At 38.0% G+C, this 23,709-nt stretch overlaps 1 protein-coding gene across 5 annotated transcripts in view; it reads left to right on the top strand.

Annotated features, from left to right (window-relative positions):
* Positions 1-23,709, top strand: part of ABCB1 (ATP binding cassette subfamily B member 1) — a 102,031-nt gene that overhangs the window by 24,833 nt on the left and 53,489 nt on the right. For 4 of the 5 annotated variants that reach the window (XM_073809619.1, XM_073809618.1, XM_073809621.1 and 1 more), the window contains exons 5-8: positions 3,993-4,044; positions 6,901-7,092; positions 7,513-7,684; positions 18,169-18,293. In XM_073809619.1, coding sequence (XP_073665720.1) covers positions 3,993-4,044; positions 6,901-7,092; positions 7,513-7,684; positions 18,169-18,293 — 541 coding nt within the window. The remainder of the gene's footprint in view (positions 1-3,992; positions 4,045-6,900; positions 7,093-7,512; positions 7,685-18,168; positions 18,294-23,709) is intronic. The other variant, XM_073809620.1, reaches the window with a different exon arrangement.

Genomic DNA, 23,709 nt, shown 5'->3' with positions numbered 1-23,709 from the left:
TCATTGAAGGTTATTAACAGAAGCAACATAATTATATTCTTGTTCCCAAAGATAAAATCTGGTGGCAATATAAAGATCTGATTGGAGTAGAAAGACCAGTTAGGAGGCTTTTGTTAGAGCAGAGGTAAGAGATGACGGAGACCTGAACCAGAGCACTAGCCATGAGGACGCAGAGCATTTTAGTGGCTTAAGGACAGATGCAGGAGTCACTGAAGCTGCAGAAGTGGTCGAGGTCATCCTGGGAGTGAGCATAAAATTCTGGGAAACACCAGCATGGAGAGAGGAGGGAGAGCATGAGGAACCGGTGAATGAGACCGAGAGAGGGATCAGAGTGGCGGGAGAACCAGGAGAATGAGGTTCTGGTATGTGGGCCTCTCACTGTTGTGGCCTCTCCCGTTGCGGAGCACAGGCTCCGGACGCGCAGTCTCAGCGGCCATGGCTCACGGGCCCAGCCGCTCTGCGGCATGTGGGATCCTCCCGGACCGGGGCTCGAACCCACGTCCCCTGCATCAGCAGGCGGACTCTCAACCACTGCGCCACCAGGGAAGCCCCAACCAAGTATTTTATTAAAATAAAAGCTACACTGAAATGTTTGCCTTTTCTTGTTGGGGGAGTGGGGATAAATTAGGAGGTTGGGATTAACATACACGCACTACTGTATGTAAAATAGATAACCAACAAGGACCTACTGTATAGCACAGGGAACTCTTCTCAATATTCTGTAATAACCTATATGGGAAAAGAATCTAAAAGAAGTACATATATATATATATATATATATATATAAAAATATATATATGAATCACTGTGCTGTATACCTGAAACTAATACAACATTGTAAATCAACTATACTTTAATTAAAAAAAAAAAGATTTGGTTTTAGGATAAAAAAATTTCGGCTTTTCTCTACTGATCATTTGGCTGATATTGTTATACAGCCCAGAGAGCTTCTGGATTTTCTCACTGAAAAATAATAATAATCTTTGGATACTTTTCCAGTATTCTTCTTTATAATGGTTGATCTGGGCAGTAGCCCTTTGAGATCCATACAGGTAAAAAGTTATTGGGCTATATGATCTCTAAAGTCATTTTAGCCTCAAAGTTTTGGTTTTCTGGAAAAAAATGCCTCAGGATAAGAATTTTATGAGAAGCTCATAGAGGAAAGAAAAATCTCTGGGCCAGAGACCTCTTAATTAATAAAAGTTGATAGGAGGAAAAGAAAAGTTGATTGCAGGGAGTTTAAAGAACATATCTTTATTTCATTCTTTGGTGAGTAGAGATCATCTCTGTCAGAGGACTTGAATGCTCCATTTTTTAATTTACTGGTGCACTTTGACACCACCGAAGCACAAATAAAAGGTACTTGGTGCAAGAGTTGGTTTCTGATGACTGAAATTATTTATATATATATACACACACACACTGAGAGAGAGAGAGAGAATATTGTACACATAAACATAAAGGACTCAGTTTTGACCTTGAACATAATTTTTACTTTCTGAGCTGAATAAATGTGATGGTAGACCTAGAAGCCACCATTGCCAAAGAATGTTTGTTCAAATTCTCCGGGTCCCTTATCTCTAGAATTGAGAAAACTGGTAGTAGCAATGAGTAGAAAACAGATATTTAGTTAGACTTGAAAATTTGTCTTGATTTGGTTGTGATACACATTATTGACATTTCCTGCCTAGATCATCTGCAATGAGAGATCTTCTGAGACTGATGTGGAGAAAAATCCTCACCCAGCTATCAATATTTAATATCCTGTTTTATCTTTGAAAATATGGAGCAGAAGCAATATCATAACTGATTAGAAATTTATCTGTACACTTATTCCAGTTGACATAAAGTGGAAGCTGTCGAGTTTCTCTGCTGCATGTTTTGCTACATCTCTGCATCTCTCTATGACTTCCTACTTTCTCTCTTACTCCTAAATGTAGCCTTCCGTGGGGTGCTGTGCTTGGTTGTCATTTCCTCCCTACCTGCCATCCTGTCCTCACAGGTGAGAAGAGATGGCTTTTTTCTTTCTTGAATTTAGCTATGACCTCTAAGATGTGAGACTCCTACATCTTAAGACCTAACTCTGTCTAGAACTGGAGGGCCACAGTTTGAATACTTACTGGACATCTTCAGTAGAATGTCCCAGGTACCACAGAATAAAGATCTTCAGAACTGAACTAATAATCTGCTCACATCTGCCCAGATGTCATCTTTTTGCTGACTTCTTATGTCCCACCACGACATCACCCTTGTCCCGATGCTTAAACTCAAGGTCTTGGTCTTTTTTTTTAATTGTTACTCTTGCTACTTCTGTTCCATCGGTTGCTAGAGCCTGTAACTTCTCACTCTCTAGATCTTATGGGTACTTTCCTTCTTTCCTATTCTCATTTCCACCCTCTTTCCTTACTTAATTGCAGTAGCTCCATCTGTCAGTCTCCCCGTTCCAGTTAAACTTACACATTTCTGGTAGCTAAGTCATCCTAGACCAAACCTCTACTCTTGTCCTTTTCTGCTCAAAACCAGGGAATGCTTACTAGTTTTTATACACCATACCTGTGGGGCCTAGATTATCTTTCAACCATATATCCACCTCCTTCCATCCACACAACACACCCACACCCCTGCCAAAGCGGCTTATTCATTCTTCAAACATGTGCTGAACTTCTGTCTATGTTGTTCCCTTTGCCAGAAAAACTTTTCTTCCTCTTTCCCGCACCTGTCAAAATCACACTCATCTGACCCAGGCTGTCTCGCGTTATACTGTAACTTTTGAAATAACTACAAGATTTATAGTGTGCCTCCCTATTGATCCAGCCATCTTGATTATGAAAACTTACCCTGCAAAAATATTCACCGTATTTAATATATATGTACAGGTTTAATGCAGCATTGCTTGTAAAAGTAAGATATTGGAAGCAACTGAAATAGATGCAACTTAGAAAAAATAAAGATATACATATATACACACATAATGACATGGAAAATCAGCCAGAGTGTGGACTGTGATTCTGCCTTTTAACATAAGCATGTATGTGTATATGTGTATGTGTATACTTGCATACAGAAAAGAAAATCTGAAAAAAATTCACCCCAGAATAATGAACAGTGGCTAGTGCGTGCGTGTGTGTGTGTGTGTGTGTGTGTATTTAGGTGGGGGTGTTAAAGTTTTAATGTACCTTGTCCCAAAATGTTAACATTTGCTAATAATGCATGATGAGCTGACTGGTATTTATGACATTTTTCTTTGTATTTTCTATATATATATATATATTTTAGCAATTCTTTTATTTATATTTATTTATTTAGTTGCGGCTCCCTGGCTCCTTAGTTGCAGCAGGTGGGCTCCTTAGTTGTGGCTCACCAAGCTCCATAGTTGCGGCAGGTGGGCTCCTTAGTTGAGGCTCGCTGACTTCTTAGTTGTGGCTCACAGGCTCCTTAGCTGTGGCATGTGAACTCTTAGTTGTGGCATGCATGTGGGATCTAGTTCCCTGACCAGGGATTGAACCCGGGCCCCCTGCGTTGGGAGCTCAGAGTCTTAACCGCTGCACCACCAGGGAAGTCCCTGTATTTTATATTTTTAAACTAAAAATAAAAACTGGAGAAATGCAGTGTTCTATTTGAAATATTAAGTGCTTTAGTGTCAAGTCTGCACTGATATTTATCAGGGCAAGGCACCTAGAAAAGATTTTTCTCTATGTCATCTTGCAGTGCTATTGCATAAAATATTTTAATCCAGGGACAGTAGTATTTCTGCTGACAGACTCCTCAATCAGTGTGGCTTTCTTCTTGCAAATAAGCTTCAATGAATTTAGTGTGTGTGTGGTTGCACACAGCTGGTAGTAAAAGATTTGAATGGATGCCGTGGTGCTTACACATAATTGAAATTAAATCAGTTTGACCTATTTTTGTGTAAATTGTTAAGTGACACAAGTCTGATTCATTTTTAATGGAAAACAAAGAGATATAACGGTATATGCTTTGTGGTGATCTAGGTTTTCTGGACAGTACGTATTTCGGCGAAAAGCTGGAGGAGGAAATGACCATGTAAGTAGATGTTTTCCTTACTATTGCTAAGCATTTCAGTCTCAGTCCAGTTGTAGCAATGTTTAAAATTTTGCGTTGTTATAATAAAGATTCAAAGTTTTGAGGAGAGCAACATCATTGTTTCTAGGAGGATACAATGTAGGATATTTTTTTTAAAGAAAATAATTTGCGGCATAAGATGTGTAAAGTTAAGGTTAAGCCTGGATTGGACTGATGTATGCATTGGTAAATATAGAATATCATCTACAGGGAAATTAGAGGAGTTCAAAGTGGCCTTATTTAAAATGCAGTTAAATTAGGAATCACATTATTTGCAATGGCTTTGTAATTATTAGTTTGATTCCTGGATATTTTTAGTCGTGATATCATGAGATCAGTCAACAGGATTTTTTTTTTGTAACACAGCATCTAATTCTAATATATGAAACAAGGCGTCCCAGAATAACTATAGTCCTTTTAACCTTAAGTCACCTTGGGGAGCCTTTCATTAATGATTTACTTATCTTGAAGTTTGCTCTTAGAACAGCTTATAAAACATGTCCAAAGGTATTACTTGGTGATTCAGAAGATAATGATTCCACATTATCCTATAAATGGTTCTGTAGATTTGAGGAAAATGGAGATATTTGACCATATTTTGAAAGATGAGAATTACTTCCAAATATTCCTATAGAGAGGCATTTTTAAAATATTGATGAAAAACAGAATGTCTTGTAATCATTTTATAAATGCTTAAGCACAGGTGTGTTTTGAGTAAACATAGACTGACGGCCTACAATACATTAATTTATTGTCAAAGCATGCATTCTACTTCTTAAATGAGGTTTCTTTTTAACTGTCTCGCTATATCATTAACACTTGGATAATAATTAAATATTGTTATCTATTAACTAAAATTTAGTATTCTAATTACATCTTCCCTGATAAATACATTGTAAATTACCAGGTATAGCTTGGGGAAGATATGTTTACACCAGGTTGCAAACATTGACATCAGCAACTATATGGTTATCACACTGCCATTTTTTAAAATTTAATTTTATTAATTTATTTTTTAACATCTTTATTAGAGTATAATTGCTTTACAGTGGTGTGTTAGTTTCTCCTTTATAACAAAGTGAATCAGTTATACGTATAAATATGTTCCCATATCTCTTCCCTCTTGCGTCTCCCTCCCTCCCACCCTTCCTATCCCACGCCTCTAGGTGGTCACAAAGCAACGAGCCGATCTCCCTGTGCTATGCGGCTGCTTCCCTCTAGCTATCTATTTTATGTTTGGTAGTGTATATATGCCCATGCCACTCTCTCACTTCGTCCCAGCTTCCCCTTCCCCTTCCCCATGTCCTCAAGTCCGTTCTCTAGTAGGTCTGTGTCTTTATTCCCGTCTTGCCCCTAGGTTCTTCATGACCTTTTTTTCTTTTTCTTTTTCTTAGATTCCATATATATGTGTTAGCATACGGTATCTGTTTTTCTCTTTCTGACTTACTTCCCTCTGTATGACAGACTAGGTCCATCCACCTCACTACAAATAACTCAGTTTCGTTTCTTTTTCACAATGCCATTCTTATAGCTTCTGCATGGTTTATAGAAGCATTTTTCTTTGAGAGTGGCAAGTAGTGAACTTTTAAAAACTTTTAAATCCTGTATGTCATTTTAGCATGTTTGTCTTTACCTAAAATGTAAGTGCTTAGTGAAGCACATGAGTTGCTTGCTTTTTTCAGCGTGAAGACTCAGATGAGGAAACACACATTTAGCATTTCTAGATGGTCAAGGGTCTGGATTTAGAAGATGCTCATGTTCTTTATTTTTAGAATTTAAACTGGAAGGACTGCTACTTGATTCATTAAGCATTTCAGGATAACTTATGATGGCCAGTTGGGCAGATGATATAAAAATACTTTTCATTTTCAATTGTCTCGTGGCATCTAAGCTCTGCCAGATGAATAACCCAAAAGATCAGGGGACCATTTCCATCTCTTGGTTCCACTTTCTGGCAAATTCTGTCACTTGTTTCCACTCTCCAATGTGCAGAAACCACCCCAAGTGCTCATCAGCTGGTACGGAGGTAAACCAACGACGCAGGAGGACAGTGGTAGATTACCTGATGCTGTGACGCTTCAAGGCACCACACAAGTCTTTCACAATAACCGGCATTCTCTGGGTGCTAACTCTGTGCTGGGCATGGGCCCAAGTGTATTCATACGTTACTGTGTAAAAGTTTTTTTTTTTTTAATGGCCGTGCCTCGCGGCATGCGGGATCTTAGTTCCCCAGACAGGGATCGAACCCGCGCCCCCTGCAGTGGAAGCGTGGCGTCTTAACTGCTGGACCTCCAGGGAAGTCCCACTGTGTTATAGTTCTTCTCTCCATTTTACCAATCAGAAAACTGAGGCTTAGAAAGGTTAAGCAAGGCTACACAGCAGTTAAGTGAAGAGCGGTGCTTTGAGCCAAAACAGAAACCACAGTCTTTTTTTTTTTTTTTGTGGTACGCGGGCCTCTCACTGTTGTGGCCTCTCCCGTTGCGGAGCACAGGCTCCGGACACGCAGGCTCAGCGGCCATGGCTCATGGGCCCAGCCGCTCCGCGGCATGTGGGATCTTCCGGACCGGGGCACGAACCCGTGTCCCCTGCATCGGCAGGCGGACTCCCAACCACTGTCCCACCAGGGAAGCCCTAGAAACCACACTCTTAAGCATGACACTGTAACAGGGCAGCCGTAGTTGGATGCCGACCATCAATTCTGCTTGTGAAGGAGGTCAAGATAGACAGACAACCAGAAAAGGCAGGATGAGTGGTCTGTTGTGGGAAGGTGCATTGATGAGAAAGCAGAGCATGTGCAGTTTTCTTGTCGTTTTCCAGGTACGCCTATTATTACAGTGGAATCGGGGCTGGCGTGCTTGTCGCCGCTTACATCCAGGTTTCATTCTGGTGCCTGGCAGCAGGAAGACAAGTATACAAAATTAGAAAACAGTTTTTTCATGCTGTCATGCGGCAGGAAGTAGGCTGGTTTGACGTGCATGACACTGGGGAGCTTAACACCCGGCTCTCAGAGTAAGTACCTGGGTTTATGTCGAACTCCGATGTGCTTCTGACTCTTACAAAATGAAAGAGAAGTCATCAGATCTGTTAGGAGACATTAGTGCATCACTCAGAAGTAATTATGACACGAAATTCCTTCTGACCGCAATCGTGTCTCACGCATCTTTTCCTTCCCAGAACCCTGGCAGGGTATGAGGGGACTTGCATGAGTAGCAATGAATGAGGTGTTGGGCTTGCCAGACTCGAGAAAATCCTCTGGGAGTGTGCGTTAGAGCAGCAACATGATGCTTGCTGGGGACGTGACTGTGCAAGATCCTAGATGTAAACTAATTTACCCCACACTGAAACAAACAAAAAAGCCAGCTAGATTCAGGAGAAAAGTTCTGTGTTCACAATTCTGACGTTTATTTCTAACACTGTCTCTTCTTTTAGTGACGTCTCCAAAATTAATGAAGGAATTGGTGACAAAATTGGAATATTCTTTCAGTCAATGGCAACATTCTTCACCGGTTTTACAGTAGGATTTACACAAGGTTGGAAGTTAACCCTTGTGATTTTAGCCGTCAGTCCTGTTCTTGGTCTGTCAGCTGCTATCTGGGCAAAGGTAGGTGAATCCTGTGAATCCAGATCTTATCTTATCTTAACTGTCTCCACTCCCGAAACACCCCATAACTCCATGCCTCGGAAGGCTGTTTTTCTCACTTGATGACCCTGACTCTATAGTTGATACTTGGTTTCGAACCTTCTCTTCACGATCAGTGGGAATAAGCAGGTGCAATCTCAGTGAGTCTTATACCTACCAAGGACTCTGTGCTGTCCTTGCCCTGCAGTTATTTGGGGAAGGGATGACAAAGAAAGAAGTAGCTGTCCCATCTCATCCTCTGCCTTCATGTGAAAGGCATGCTCAGCTTTTGGCGAGCTGTGTTCCCTGGTAGGCAGTTCCATATTCATAAGTAGAGATTCAGGAAGAGCTTCAAGTTCAGTGAACAACACATAGGTCCCATTCAATAACCATTATTGATTTGAATGTTTTTGTAGATTTTATTTCATTTGGTAATTGATTGAACAGTTTTGTCAGTGTTATAAATGACTGTGTTTATAGATACTTAAATCCCTTGGTGTGAAAACAAGTTTTTAAAAAGAGGTATCTTCTAGTCCCATATGCATGTCAATCCAAAGTCTACAGTTCTTTCTCCCAGTCACAAAGGCAGAGCAGTACAAACGGCCCTCCCCACCTCCATACACAGGCCTTTCTCTTTCAAGACTGCGTGTGGTGTTCATTTTAAACTGATTTCATGTAAGAGTGGGTGGCAGTGGAGAGATTGGCCCAGTACGTAATTTCTTAGAGAAGAAGAAAAATTAGAGAAAGCATTACACATTTATGTGGCAAAAGGTCATAAAATAACAGAGGCCCAACCAGCCAAGCCTAACACAAAATAAATCAGGCTGTAAGTATTAAGAAATTTAAAAAAACTTAACCCTGTAGGGTGGATATTGTTTTGCTATTGTAAACAATAACTGCTGTGTTTTTAGTATCTACTGTGTCAGGCAAATACATATTTTTCTTTTTTAAAAAACTTATTTTATTGAAGTACAGTTAACTTACAATGTGTTAATTTCTGCTGTACAGCAAAGTGATTCAGTTATACATCTATATACGTTCTTTTTCATATTTTTCATTATGGTTTATCACAGGATATTGAATATAGTTTCCTGTGTCACACAATAGGACCTTGTTATCCAGATCCCACTTTTTTTTTTTTTTTTGCGGTACGCGGGCCTCTCACTGCTGTGGCCTCTCCCGTTGTGGAGCACAGGCTCCGGACACACAGGCTCAGCGGCCATGGCTCACGGGCCCAGCTGCTCCACAGCATGTGGGATCTTCCTGGACCGGGGCACGAACCCGTGTCCCCTGCATCGGCAGGCGGACTCTCAACCACTGCGCCACCAGGGAAGCCCAGATCCCACTTTTTAGGTTAAAAAATCCCAGGGAATTTCAGAGAATAAAATAACAACATATTTTAATTTCCCCCAGAATTAGCAGATGTTATGCCTTTTGCAGTATTTAACTATAATATTTTCTATATATGAAGAAGGAGGTTGTAGAATATTACAGAATATTTTTCCCCTCACTCTATCATATTATCTTCTTCCTCAAAGGCATGAAATACATATTTTTCTGAAGTATAGATATTATCTCATTTTATGGAGGAAGAAATTGAAGTTCTGAGAACTCTGTTATTTGTTGCTGAGACTAACACAGTGTTTAAGTGGTGTTCTTGGTGGCTAAATTGTATCTCTGCATTAATCTGTTGAAATATTTGGCAGAAGCTTTTGTGTTAATTGATTTTCTTGTTTACTAGGATATTAAGCAAGTCAGATGGCAGATGCTTCGTATCAGTATTTGTTGAAAAACTGTTTTAAAATATATTCACGCTCTAGTTAAGTTACGGGAGAAAGCAGTAAGTTAATCTCTTAATAAGTAATTGTGCATTGCTTCAGATACTATTTCTTTCATAAATGGAGCCCTAGACTTATTGCTGGAGACCTAAGTTCACTCTGCCATAAGCTTTTGCTATGGTTTCAAACAAATTTCTTAAATTATCTGGTTGTCAACCATATTAAAAAAGAAATGTGGCCCAGTTTAGGAAGCTCCTGTGAGCCTGAGGCTCTCTTCTCTAACCCAGAGGCACCAGTGCAAGAATGTAGAACAGGAAGGGACTTCGTCCCAGCAAGCTTCCTACTCCAGGAAGCCTCTTTTGATCTCTGCATGCAACTCTCTAACCCCACCCAGAGACACTGGGTCAGCTAGAGGGCACAGGGAGGGGAAGCTACCATATCCTGCCCCTACAAGAGATACCTGGTGGTCTGACCTTAAGAAATCACTTCCACTCCCTCAAGTAGCAGAAGCAGGGGCCCCAGCAACTCTAGATAAACCATGCTGGCAAAAAATAATACCAGAAAAACTCTGAATGTAAAACTGCTATTGGAACCACAGCTCACAAAAGTAGGTCAAGAATTGCATGCTAAACCCAAACAGGGTAACTGCTTGCTAAAATAAAAGATTTATATAGGACTCAGAGTCTCCTAACATAATAGACAGAATGTCCAGGATATAATAAAAAATCACTTTTGTCATACCAAGAAAGAAAATCACAGCTTGAATGAGCAAAAAACAGTTGACTGACCACTCTTGAGATAATTCATGTGTTAGAATTGTTTGGCATGGATTTTGGAGCAGTCATTATAAAAATGCTTCACTAATCAATTACAGATTCTCCTGAAACAAAAGAAAATAGAAAATAGCAGCAGTGAAAAAGAAGTTATGAAAAAAGGACAGAATGAAATTAGAGATCAGAAAGATACAGCAGCAGAAATAAAAGTCATGATGGATGGGCTTAATCTTGTTAAGTGGAGATGACAGGAGAGAATCAGTATACCTGGAGGTAGAACAATAGAATTTACACACACCCCCACCCCCAAACAGGGAAAATGAAAAGAGCCTCAGGCACCTGTTGGATAATAACAAAAGATAGAATATTTGTTACCGTCAGAGTCCCAAAAGAAAGAAAAGTAAGGCTGATGGAGTATTGGAAGGAATAATTGCTGAAAATTTCCAAGATTTGTGAAAGACAAACCTTCAGGTCCAGGACTTCCCTGGTAGCGCAGTGATTAAGAATCTGCCTGCCAATGCAAGGGACATGGGTTCGATTCCTGGTCAGGGAAGATCCCATGTGCTGCGAAGCAACTAAGCTCATGTGCCACAACTACTGAGCCTGTGCTCTAGAGCCCGCGAGCCACCACTACTGAAGCCCGTGCACCTAGAGCCTGTGCTCCACAGCAAGAGAAGCCACTGCAATGAGTAGCCTGCGCACCGAAATGAAGAGTAGCCCCTGCTCGACACAACTAGAGAAAGCCTGCATGCAGCAATGAAGACCCAATGCAGCCAAAAAAAAAAAAAAAAAAACCAAAAAACCCTTGAGATCCAAGAAGCTAAGCTAACCTCAAACAGGATGAACTCAAAGAAATCCATGATTAAACAAATTGTAATTAAATTACTGAAAACTAAAGACAAAGAAAAAAGTTAAAAACAGCTAAAGAGCAACAACACATTACCTACTAGGGAACACCAATTTGAATGACATTATATTTCTCAAGTTCTTAAAGAAAAGAACTGTCAACTGAATACTTGGTAAAAGTATTTTTCAGGAATGGTGGGGAAATAAAAACATTCTCAGATCATGGAAATATAGAACCTTCCATTAGCATACCTACTATTAAAGACTGGCTAAGTGAAGTTCTTCAAACAGAAGGGAAGTGATATAAGAAATATTGGCGCATCAGGAAGGGAAAAGGAACAATGGAAAGAGCAGAAATTTGGGCTTTTCTTTCTCCAGGAGATTTCTAAATCTTATTTGATGATTGAACCAAAAATTATAAGTGGTAAAATGTTGATTTTTATGAGTCACATATGAACATTATAACGTCCAGAACAGCTATTACAAAATCTAAGCAAAAAGATATATTCAAAACCACTATAAATAAATCAAGATGGAATCCTAAAACTTGATCAAGTAACTCTCAGGTAGGCAAGAGAAGCAGAGGAATGAGAAACAGAGGAAATATATAGAAAACAGGTAGTAAAATGGTAGACTTAACTGCTCACATATTAATTACCTTAACTGTAAATAGTTAAAATATACATATCAAAAAAGAAATTGGCAGAGTTGATTTAAAAAACATGACCTACCGAGTATCTGCTGCTTACAAGAAACTTCAAATTCAACTACATAGGTAGAGGGAAGTAACAGGATGGAAAAAGATATACATGAAAACATTACTTTTTTTAGGGAATGGCTATATTAATATCTGATAATATAAACTTCAGAACAAAGAAAATTACTACAAAAAAGAGGAGCATTACATAATGATAATAGGGATCATTCCACCAGGAAGACATAATGATCCGAAATATGTATGCACCAAATAACAAAGCCTCAAATTAAATGAAGTAAAAAGTGAGAACATTGAAGGGAGAAATAGAAAAACCACAATTATTTTATTATCCTTGCTCAGCATTGATAGAATTACTAGACAAAAAATCAGACTGTAGAAGATCTGACCAACACAGTCAACCAATAGGATCTAATTGGTGTTCATAAAACATTGTACCCGACAACAGGATACACATTAAACATTCACCAATATAGTTCATATCCTGGGCCATAAAACAAACCTCAACAAATTTAAAAGAATTGAAACCATCAAAGTGTTTTCTATGACTACAGTGGTATCCCACTAGAAACAAATAACAACACTGAGAAAGTCTCTAAATATTTGGTAATTAAACAATACATGTTAAAATAATCCATGGGTTGTAAAAGAAGTTTCAAAGAAAAAAAATATAACCGAATGAAAACGAAGCCATAAAATACCAAAATATTTGGGTGCAGCTAAAGAAGTATTGAGAGAAATTTATAGCATTAAATATCTACATTAGAAATGAGCAAGGATCTAAAATCAATAATGTAAGTTCCTACCTCAAGAAACTAGAAAAAAGAAGAGCAAAATAAAACCAAAGCAAGCAGAATAAGGAAACAATAAAGGTAAGAGCAGAAATCAGTGAACTTGAAAATAGGAAAGTAATAGAGAAAATCAAGGAAACAGTTCGTTCTTCAAAACAAAATCAATAAAATTAGCAAGACTGACAAAAAGAAGACACAAATCACAATATCGAGATTGAAATATGGAATATTACTACAAATCCCACAGACATTAAAAAGATAAAGGAAATATTACGAAAAACTTTATCCTCACAAATTTGAAAACTTAGAGATCAACTCCTTGATAACTGCAAACTACCAAAATTCAACTAAGATGAAATAGACAATCTTCATAGCCCTGTAATCATCAAAGAAATTTATTTTGTAACTTCAGAGCTCCTGAGAAAGAATTCTCCAGGCACGGATGATTTTACTGGAAAAATTTACCAGACATTTAAAGAAGAACTAACACCAATTTTATACAGTCTCCCCCAGAAGAAAGAAGACTTTTACTTCTTTCCCCCCAAAGCAGGAATGCTTCCCAGCTCATTTATGAAACCAGTATTAAGCTGATACCAAAACCAGACAAAGTCAATACAAAAAAAAAAAAAAAAAAAGAAAGAAAGAAAATGGCAGATCAGTATCTTTCATGGACTAAGAATAAAAATTCTTCAATAACATATTAGCAAACTAGATTTGGCAATGTATAGAAAGAATAATTTACTATGAGCAGGTGGAATTTGTTTCAGCTATGCAAGGCTGCTTCAACATTTGAAAATCAATCCATGTTATCTACTATATCAATAAGCTAAAGAAGAAAACCTGTGTGATCATATCAGTTGACAGAGAAAAAACATTTGACGGTATCTAACACACATTGATGATGAAAAGAAAACCTCTCAGGAAGTGAAGAAAAGAAAGATATTACCTCAGCTTGATGAAGATCATCTGTGAAAACTCTACAGTTAATATCATGCTTAATGGTGAAAGATTGAATGTTTTCCCCTTAAGACTGGAAATAAGGAAGATAAGGAAGACCATGCTCACCACTGTTTCAACAAAGTACTAGAGCAAGACAAGAACTAGAACAAGTACTAGAACAAGACAAGAAAAAGAAATAAAAGGCATATAGATGAGAAAGGAAGAAATAAAACTATAGATAATGTAATCTTCTAAGTTGAAAATCTCAAGGAATCTACAATTTCCTAGGACTAACAACTGAGTTTGGAAAGGTCAAAGGATACCAGATCAATTGCATTTCTGCATACTAACAATGAACATGCATAAACCAATATTTAAATGTTAAATTAAAATTAATACCATTTAGTCACTCCAAGTAAAATGAAATGCTTAAGTGTACATTTCACAAAACATATATAGGATCTGTATGCTGAAAATCATTAAATGTGATGAAAGAAATCAAGGCTAAATAAATGGAGAGACATAGTGTGTTCATGGATTAGAAGACTGAACACAGTAAAATGTTGATTTCTTTTTTCAAACTGATCTGTAGGTTTAAGGCATTTCCTATAAAAAATTTCAGAAAGGTTTTTCTGTGGACATAGGTAAGCAAGTTTATTTTAAAATTTATATGGAAAGATACAGGCTCTAGAATAGCTAAAACAATTTTGACAAAGAAGAATAAAGTGAGAGGAATATGTCTACCTGATACTAAAACTTACTATATAGCTATAGTATATTGGTGGAGGGATAGACACATAGATCAATGAAACAATAGAGAACCCAGAAATATACTCACACAAATATGCCCAGCTGATGTTTGATGAAGGTGTGAGAGCAATTCAATGGCAGAAGAATGGTCTTTTCAGCAAATAGTGCTGGAACAATTGGACATCCAGAGGTTAAAGAAAAAAGACCAAAACTTCACACTCTACACAAAAATTAACTAAAAATGGATTGTGGATTTATATGTAAAATGTAAAGCTATAAAACTTTTAGAAAGAAAATAGGAGAAAATCTTTGGGATCTAGGCCTAGGCAAAGAGTTCTTAGATTTGATTACTAAAAGCTTGATCCTTAAAAAGAAATTATAGGGCTTCCCTGGTGGCGCAGTGGTTGAGAGTCTGCCTGCCGATGCAGGGGACACGGGTTTGTGCCCTGGTCGGGGAAGATCCCACGTGCCGCGGAGCGGCTGCTCCCGTGAGCCATGGCCGCTGAGCCTGCGCATCCGGAGCCTGTGCTCCGCAACGGGAGAGGCCACAACAGTGAGAGGCCTGCGTACTGCCAAAAAAAAGAAAAAGAAATTATAAATTAGACTTTGTCAAAATTCATAACTTTTGCTCTCTGAAAGCCATGTAAAGGGGATGAAAAGACAAGCTACACACTGGGAAAAAAAATAATATGAAAATCATATATCTGACAAAGGACTAGTGTCGACTATAATGTAAATATAAAGAATGCTCAAAATTCGATAGTTAAAAAAAAAAACAAATAAACCAATTAGAGAATGGGCAAAGGACATGAACAGACATTCATCAGAGAGGATATACACATGGCAGTTAAGCACATGAAAGATTGTTTAGCATCATTAGCCATCAGTGAAAAGCAAACTAAACTGCACTGAGATATCATTATACATCTACCAAAATGGCTAAACTAAAAAATAGTGAAACACCAAATGCTGCTGAGATGCCGCGAAACAGGATCACTCATAGATTGTTGGTGGGAATGAAAAATGGTACAGCACCCTGAAAAATAGTTTGCAGTTTCTTATAAAACTAAACATGCAATTACCATACAATCCAGCAAATTGTACTGGGCATTTATCTAAGAGAAAAGAAAATCATGTTCATGTAAAAATCTATAGTCAAATGTTCATAGCAGCTTTATTAGTAATAGCCCCAAACTGAAACCACCCCAGATATTCTTCAATAGGTTAATGGTTAAACAACTGTGGTGCGTCCATACTGTGGGTACTGTCCAGTGATAAAAAGGAAAGAAGTATTGATATACACACACCAACCTGGATGAGTCTCCAGAGATTTGTACTTGGTGAAAAAAGCCAATCCCAAAAGGTCAAATACTTTATGACTCCATTTATATAATATTCTTGAAATGATGAAATTGTAGATAGAGCAAATTAGCAGTTTTCAGGGCTTAGGGATGGTGGGGAGGGGAGAAATGAGGAGTAGGGAAGGAAGTGGCTGTGACTACGAAAAGTAGCACTGAGGGATCCTTGTGAAGGAATTGTTCTGTATCATGACTGTAGTCATACGAATCTACATAGGTGATAACATTGCTTGGAACTAAACACACACACACACACACACACGAGTGCATGTAAAACTAGTAAATCTGAATAACGTTGATGGATTGATGTTAAATGTTAAATTTCTGGCTGTGATATTGTTCTGAAGTTTGGAAGGTGTTATTTCGGGAACACTAGATGAAGGGGATATGGGCTCTGACTGTATTGTTTCTTATGACTGCTTTTATGTCTACAATTATCTCAAAATAACAAGTTTAAAAAAAATAAAGCATGTATAAATTATCTCAAACAAAATAAAACAAAAACCTACACTGAGAATTGGAAAAAAGGGACAAAGATGAAGGTCCACACATCTGTGGTGGTCAGAACTATTGCTTCTGACTATATTAGTTTGAACAATATAAAGTGGCCGATATTAGATTTTACCTTACAGGAATAACAGTTTCATGTGTCTCGCACTAATACAATTAGGCCTTGTTAAGAAATTAACAGCCTTTGGAATAAGGGATGAGTTAGTGATATTTTATATAGTTTATGTGGGTCATTGTGAAGTATCACCATTCTATTATTTTATATTAGAGGAACAGCAAGTTGGCTTTCCATATCCCTCAGAATATTTTGGAGGTTATTTTCTTTCAGCAGGCATGATCTCTTAAAAAACAAAGAACAAAACAAAACACTTAATGAAGATTCTACCATAGTCTTGCCTAATCATATGCTTATAGTTATGGAAGGTTGTAGAGAAGCCAGGTATATTGAATCAATTGGAATGGTACTTGATACTTTAACAATAAATTAAAATAGCATGTTTTGCAGCTCCTAATTCAAAAATATTTCTAGTAATGTTCCTGTTGTCAGCCGCTTCTGGTGTGGTTGATAGTTGTGGGGTGAGGTTTCAAAAGGAGCAGAGAAAAATAGCCAAAGCATATTGTATGCACCTCTTGCATTATGCAGACCTGTTTGTTCAGGAATGACAATGACCTCCCTGACTCAGCCCCAGCGCTGTGAGTGATTCTGGCAAGTGTGCTGGGACAGCCCTAGGCAGGTCACTTTGAGAGGTCAGGGAGGTCTAGTGCATCAGTGGGTTGTTGTTTTGGGTACCAAAGAAGAAGGTACATACAGCACAACATCTGCACATGGAATCTAGTTAATAAATGTTCATTTGCCTTCACCCACCCATTCCTGCATCTATCATAGCTCCTTTTACTTTCACACACAGCAAAGGAAGAGAGCCACTATTAAAATCAAAATAATTTTGAGCTTTTTACGACATGAAGAAATAGACTGTTACTACGTACACATACGAGTCCACAAATGCTGTAAATTATTAATTGAAAGAGTGTAATACTGTTTACTCAGAATTTTATTTGAATTGCTTGTGTGTAATATTTAGTTAGGTGGTTGACTAGTCATGTATTCCAGGTTAAAATATTAACCTTAGTCCTTTGCCCATGCCAGTTGATCCAGTTTTTATCACAGGGCCCTCTGGGATCCCAGAGGGGTCCACATGTCAGTGGCTGGTATTAGAGAGATTCACTCCAGTGGCTGTTAATTCATGCTTTGAAGCCTTGAATCCTGGCTATTTCACATATTAGGAAATTACTTGACCTCTTCATCCCTCCATTTCCTCATGTATAGAGTGGGGAAAATAATACCTACTTCACTGTGCAAATGAGAAGAATCAATGAGATCCTGTGTATACAAAGGACCCAGTACTGTTCCTTCCACAGAACAGATGCTCAGGGACCAAACAGAAGGATCGAAGCGCATCCATAAAACAGAGACCTCCCTGGTGGATTAATGTATTGCTCAGAAACATCAGCAAAGAGAGCTCTGCTTCCCCGGCATGTGAAACCTCCTTAAAGCCCTGTCACTTCTCAGTACTTGGTCCCCTGCGTTCTTCTGGCCTCCTACCTTGATACTTCTGAGCTAGAGTACAATTAGCAATTGCTGTGTTGAGTACACACCCTATTTCCTTGATATAATGCCCCTTTTGCTATATTGGTTTATGTTAATAGTATACACCTCCTTCTGAGATTTAAAGTCCCAGATTTATTTATTTATATGAGGATCCATGGGGTATAGTGAGAAAATAAAAATTTTAATTTAATTTGTTTTATACCATCTCAGTCCAAAAAGAATTTGAAGTGGCTTATAATATGTACACTAAAAAGTAGGACATGATGACCAAAGATGAATAAAAGATTTATATACAGTAACATACAAGGAACATTTGTGTATATATTTATTTTTTCTTTACGAAAGATACAATTAACTTGTTAAATTTTAAATTATCTGCAATTGTGTTTTTAAACAGATACTATCTTCATTTACTGATAAAGAACTCTTGGCATATGCAAAAGCTGGAGCAGTAGCTGAAGAGGTGTTAGCAGCGATTAGAACTGTGATTGCATTTGGAGGACAAAAGAAAGAACTTGAAAGGTGTGAGTCTCTTTTTTTAAGTTGGTAGAGATGTTAAATTCTGTCATCTTATATGCCCTTCCGGTAGACGGTGATGACTGTTACTCTCTGATATATATGTTTCCTTAAGTAGCTTCATGGATATGTTACAGCATAGTTAATATTCTGGAAAAATTGTAATTCTAATTGTACTCTTCTTATATCTGCTTATTCAAAGCATTTTCTAGAGTCTTCTAGGTCATCAGTGACATAAAATAATTCCTTAAGGCTGAAACATAGTAGTTCTTGATTCTCTAAGAATGAATGAGTATTTTGTGTTAGATCTATGGGGTCATTAAGTCAGAATAATGGTTACCTCTGGGGGAGATGAGTTGGTGATAAGAGAGGGACACAGGGCCGGGGGCATCTGTGGGTCTGATGGTTTGCTCAGTTGTGCACAGTGACCTCAATTGTGCTTACGTGGGTGTTCACTGTATATTCTTTAAACTGTACATATGTGTTTGGAGTACACTTTGTTCATATGATATATTTCATACCCACAAAGATATCCTCTGAGAATAATTTGTGATGGCTATGTACCTACCATAGTTCAAAGGAAAGTAATATCTGTGCTCTATCTCAAATTTTGCTAAGGTTTTTGCTTTTGCCTTAAAATATGTCTGACTAATAAAATGTGAAGTCTTGCTTAATTACCTGGCAAACATCCAATCAAATGAAGCCCCTCTTTTCTTGATGGTGGAGGCGACAGGTACAAACAACCACAAATGAACAAAATATCGAACATACCAGTTGGGGTAGATAACTATTTGGGGAAATAAAATACTCTATGAGAGTCATAGGGGGGTGTTTACTATTTAGAGAGATTATTCAGCAAAGCCCTTTCTGAATAGTTAATGTTTGAATAGACACGGAATGAAGTTTTTTTTAATAAATTTATTTATTTGATTTTTATTTAGTTTTGACTGCTTTGGGTGTTTGTTGCTTCGCACAGGCTTTCTCTAGTTGCAACGAGCAGGGGCTACTCTTCCTTGCAGTCCGCGGGCTTTTCACTGCGGTGGCTTCTCTTGTTGTGGAGCATGGGCTGTAGGCTCATGGGCTTCAGTAGTTGTGGCTCACGAGCTCCAGAGCGCAGGCTCAGTAGTTGTGTCGCACGGGCTTAGTTGTTCCGCGGCATGTGGGATCTTCCTGGACCAGGTCTCAAACCCATGTGCCCTGCATTGCAGGTGGATTCTTAACCACTGCACCACCAGGGAAGCCCCAAAATGAGGTTTTAAACTTGGGATTTGTTTCCAGTTTTCCTTAGTGGAAAGGTGGACCAGAAAAAGAATGCATCCACCAGCACAGGGAGACAAACAAGGCCTATCTGCTTCTGCCTAGTTCTTGAGCTGGAGGAAAGCATCTCTCCATAGAAATCAAAGTCTCAGGCCTCACCTTCAGGCGCTGCTGGAGTCTGAATTCATAATACTCTGTGGACTAGGGAGCTATCTCTTCCTAAAACTGAGGATTTCGTGTTAAAAATGAATCCAAGTCCAGTGCTATCACTAGGGTGTTTGGTAGAAGAAATTTTTAAATTGCTGAAAATTAATGAACCAAACAGCCAGATTAAGGACTTAGAAAAAGAACAACAGAGAAAAGGAAGTACAAGAAGGAAATAATAAAGATAAGAGCATAAAAATAATTTAATAGAAAAAAAGATAAAAAAGCAGAGTTGACAAGAATCCATAAACTAACTCTTTGAAAACACAGTTAAACAATGGAAGTAGTATTTTGCAAGTTTTAAAAAATTAATTAATTTTATTTTTGGCTGTGTTGGGTCTTCATTGCTGCACGCAGGCTTTCTGTAGTTGCAGTGAGTGGAGGCTACCCTTCTTCATTGTGGTGCAAGGGCTTCTCATTGCAGTGGCTTCTCTTGTTGTGGAACACAGGCTCTAAGCACAAGGGCTTCAGTAGTTGTGGCACGCAGGCTCAGCAGTTGTGGCTCGTGGGCTTTAGAATGCAGGCTCAGTAGTTGTGGCACACGGGCTTAGTTGCTCTGCAGCATGTGGGATCTTCCCGGACCAGGGCTTCAACCGTGTCCCCTGCATTGGCAGGCAGATTCTTAACCACTGTGCCACCAGGGAAGCCCTTTGCGAGTTTAATGAGGAACAAAGTAAAAATGAATAAGGAAAGAATTGCTACAGATTTTAAAAAATGTATTTTAAAAATTAGTTTTATACCAATAAATTGTAAAATCCTGATGAAATAGACAATATCCCAGAAAAATATAGGTTAAAATTCTCTTAAGAAGAAAACTTGAGTAGAACTATAATCATTAAAGGAATTGAATCTAGTTTAAAATCTCCATCCCTTGCCTTTACGTATACGTACACACCAAGTAGAAACCACCAGGTCCAGATAATTTTACAGGCAAGATTTTAACAAAACTTCAAGCAAGAGATAACCCCATCTTACACAGATTGCTTCTGAGAATGAAAAATATATATAGAAAGTTGTTAGTTCATTTTAGGAGGCTAGTATAACTTTGACACCATACCAAACAGCAGGTATATGAGAAAGGAAAATTGTAATATCGTTTCACCTAAAACATAGATGCAGAAAATCTAGATAAATTATTAGCTAAATGAATCAATGTGAAAAATATCAGATTTAAAAAAAATCCTGAACCTGGTGGCTTGATCCTATAAATGCAAAGATGATTTAACCTTAGGAAATCTATTAATTAACCACACTAGCAGATTGAAAGAAACATTTTGTTTTGATGGATGAAGAAAAAGCATTAATTGCATATGATTCTTGACAAAAATTTTCTTAATCTGATAAACCAGATACCCACAGGAAACTTTGTATTAAATGGTAAAATGTTAAAAGCATTTCTTTAAAATAATGAATGAAACAAGTATGTCCGCTAGAATCATTTCTATTCAGTGTTGTACTGGTATTACATAATAAAATGAAGGAAAAAATAAGAGTAAGAATAATAAATAAAAATAAAGTGAAAAGCTCTAAGGGCTGGAAAACAAAAAGCAAAACTGTCATTATGTACAGATGATATGATTGTCTACATAGGAATTCCGGTAACAGTATATAGTAAGGTCTGCAGACCAACAGTGTATGTTAAGGTCTCCGGGTACCTGATGACAATTCAGAAAAAAAAATGGCATTCCTGTGAACAATTAGAGAATATGTAGTATTTCATCAATTCTGAGATGCACATTTTTCTCTCACGATTCATCATCTCTGAAATTCAGATAAATCCTACAGTCAGAGCCATCTTACAGTTGCTATGGGACTGGATTGAGAACTCAAGTTCTGCGGGAAGGATTTGTGTTTGCTTCTGCCGTTCACTGGGGGCACTATTAACCTGAAACCACTTTTGGGTCCCAGCTGTATATGGAGTGCCCTATTAAACTCCTTTTTTTTTTCATTTACTTCTCAATGTGTGAGATTTCTTTTTTTCTTTTTAAACATCTTTATAGGAGTATAATTGCTTTACAATGTTGTGTTAGTTTCTGCTGTATAACAAAGTGAATCTGCTATATGCATATGTATATCTCCGTATCACCTCTCTCTTGCGTCTCCCTCCCACCCTCCTTATCCCACGCCTCCAGGTGATCGCAAAGCACTGAGCTGATCTCCCTGTGTTTTGTAGCTGCTTCCCACTAGCTAGCTATTTTACATTTGGTAGTGCATATCTGTCAGTGCTACTCTTTATGTTGTCCCAGCTTACCCTTCCCCCTCCCCCATGTCCTCAAGTCCATTCTCTATGTCTACGTCTTTATTCCGGTCCTGCCCCTAGGTTCATCAGAACCAATTTTTTTTCTTTAGATTCCATATATATGTGTTAGCCTGCAGTATTTGTTTTTCTCTTTCTGACTTACTTCACTCTGTATGACACACTCTAGGTCCATCCACCTCACTACAAATGACTCAATTTCGATTCTTTTTATGGCTGAGTAATATTCCATTGTATATATATGCCACATCTTCTTTATCCATTCATCTGTTGATGGATACTTAGGTTGCTTCCATGTCCTGGCTATTGTAAATAGTGCTGCAATGAACATTGTGGTACATGACTCTTTTTGAATTATGGTTTTCTCATGGTATATGCCCAGTAGTAGGATTGCTGGGTCCTATGGTAGTTCTCTTTTTAGTTTTTTAAGGAACCTCCATACTGTTCTCCATAGTTACTGTATCAATTTACATGCCCACCAACAGTGCAAGAGGGTTCCCTTTTCTCCACACCCTCTCCAGCATTTATTGTTTGTAGATTTTTTTGACCATGGCCATTCTGACCGGTGTGAGGTGATACCTCATTGTAGTTTTCATTTGCATTTCTCTAATGATTAATGATGTTGAGCATCCTTTCATGTGTTTGTTTGCTATCTGTATATCTTCTGTGGAGAGATATCTATTTAGTTCTTCTGCCCATTTTTGGATTGGGTTTGTTTTTTTGATATTGAGCTGCATGAGCTGCTTGTATATTTTGGAGATTAATCCTTTGTCTGTTGCTTCGTTTGCAAATATTTTTTCCCATTCTGAGGGTTGTCTTTTCGTCTTGTTTATAGTTTCCTTTGCTGTACAACAGCTTTGAAGTTTCATTAGGTCCCATTTGTTTATTTTTGTTTTTATTTCCATTTCTCTAGGAGGTGGGTCAAAAAGGATCTTGCTGTGATTTATGTCATAGAGGGTCCTGCCTATGTTTTCCTCTAAGAGTTTGATAGTGTCTGGCCTTACATTTAGGTCTTTAATCCATTTTGAGTTTATTTTTGTGTATGGTGTTAGGGAGTGTTCTAATTTCATTCTTTTACATGTAGCTGTCCAGTTTTCCCAGCACCACTCATTGAAGAAGCTGTCTTTTCTCCATTTTATATTCTTGCCTCCTTTATCAAAGATAAGTTGACCATATGTGCATGGGTTTATGTCTGGGATTTCTATCCTGTTCCATTGAGCTATTTTTCTGTTTTTGTGCCAGTACCAGACTGTCTTGATTACTGTAGCTTTGTAGTATAGTCTGAAATCAGGGAGCCTGATTCCTCCACCTCTGTTTTTCTTTCTCAAATTGTTTTGGCTATTTGGTCTTTTGTGTTTCCATACACGTTGTGCAATTTTTTGTTCTAGTTCTGTGAAAAATGCCATTGGTAGTTTGATAGGGATTGCATTGAATCTGTAGATTGCTTTGGGTAGTATAGTCATTTTCACAATGTTGATTCTTCCAATCCAAGAACATAGTATATCTCTCCATCTATCTGTATCATCTTTAATTTCTTTCATCAGTGTCTTACAGTTTTCTGCATACAGGTCTTTTGTCTCCTTAGGTAGGTTTATTCCTAGGTATTTTTTTCTTTTTGTTGCAATGGCAAATGGGAGTGTTTCCTTAATTTCTCTTTCAGATTTTTCATCATTAGTGTATAGGAATGCAAGACATTTCTGTGCA

The sequence above is a fragment of the Tursiops truncatus genome, chromosome 9, assembly GCF_011762595.2.
Source record: "Tursiops truncatus isolate mTurTru1 chromosome 9, mTurTru1.mat.Y, whole genome shotgun sequence".
NCBI lineage: Eukaryota > Metazoa > Chordata > Mammalia > Artiodactyla > Delphinidae > Tursiops > Tursiops truncatus.
The sequence above is the reverse complement of the archived record's forward strand: the minus strand, read 5'-3'. Positions and strand labels throughout refer to the sequence as shown.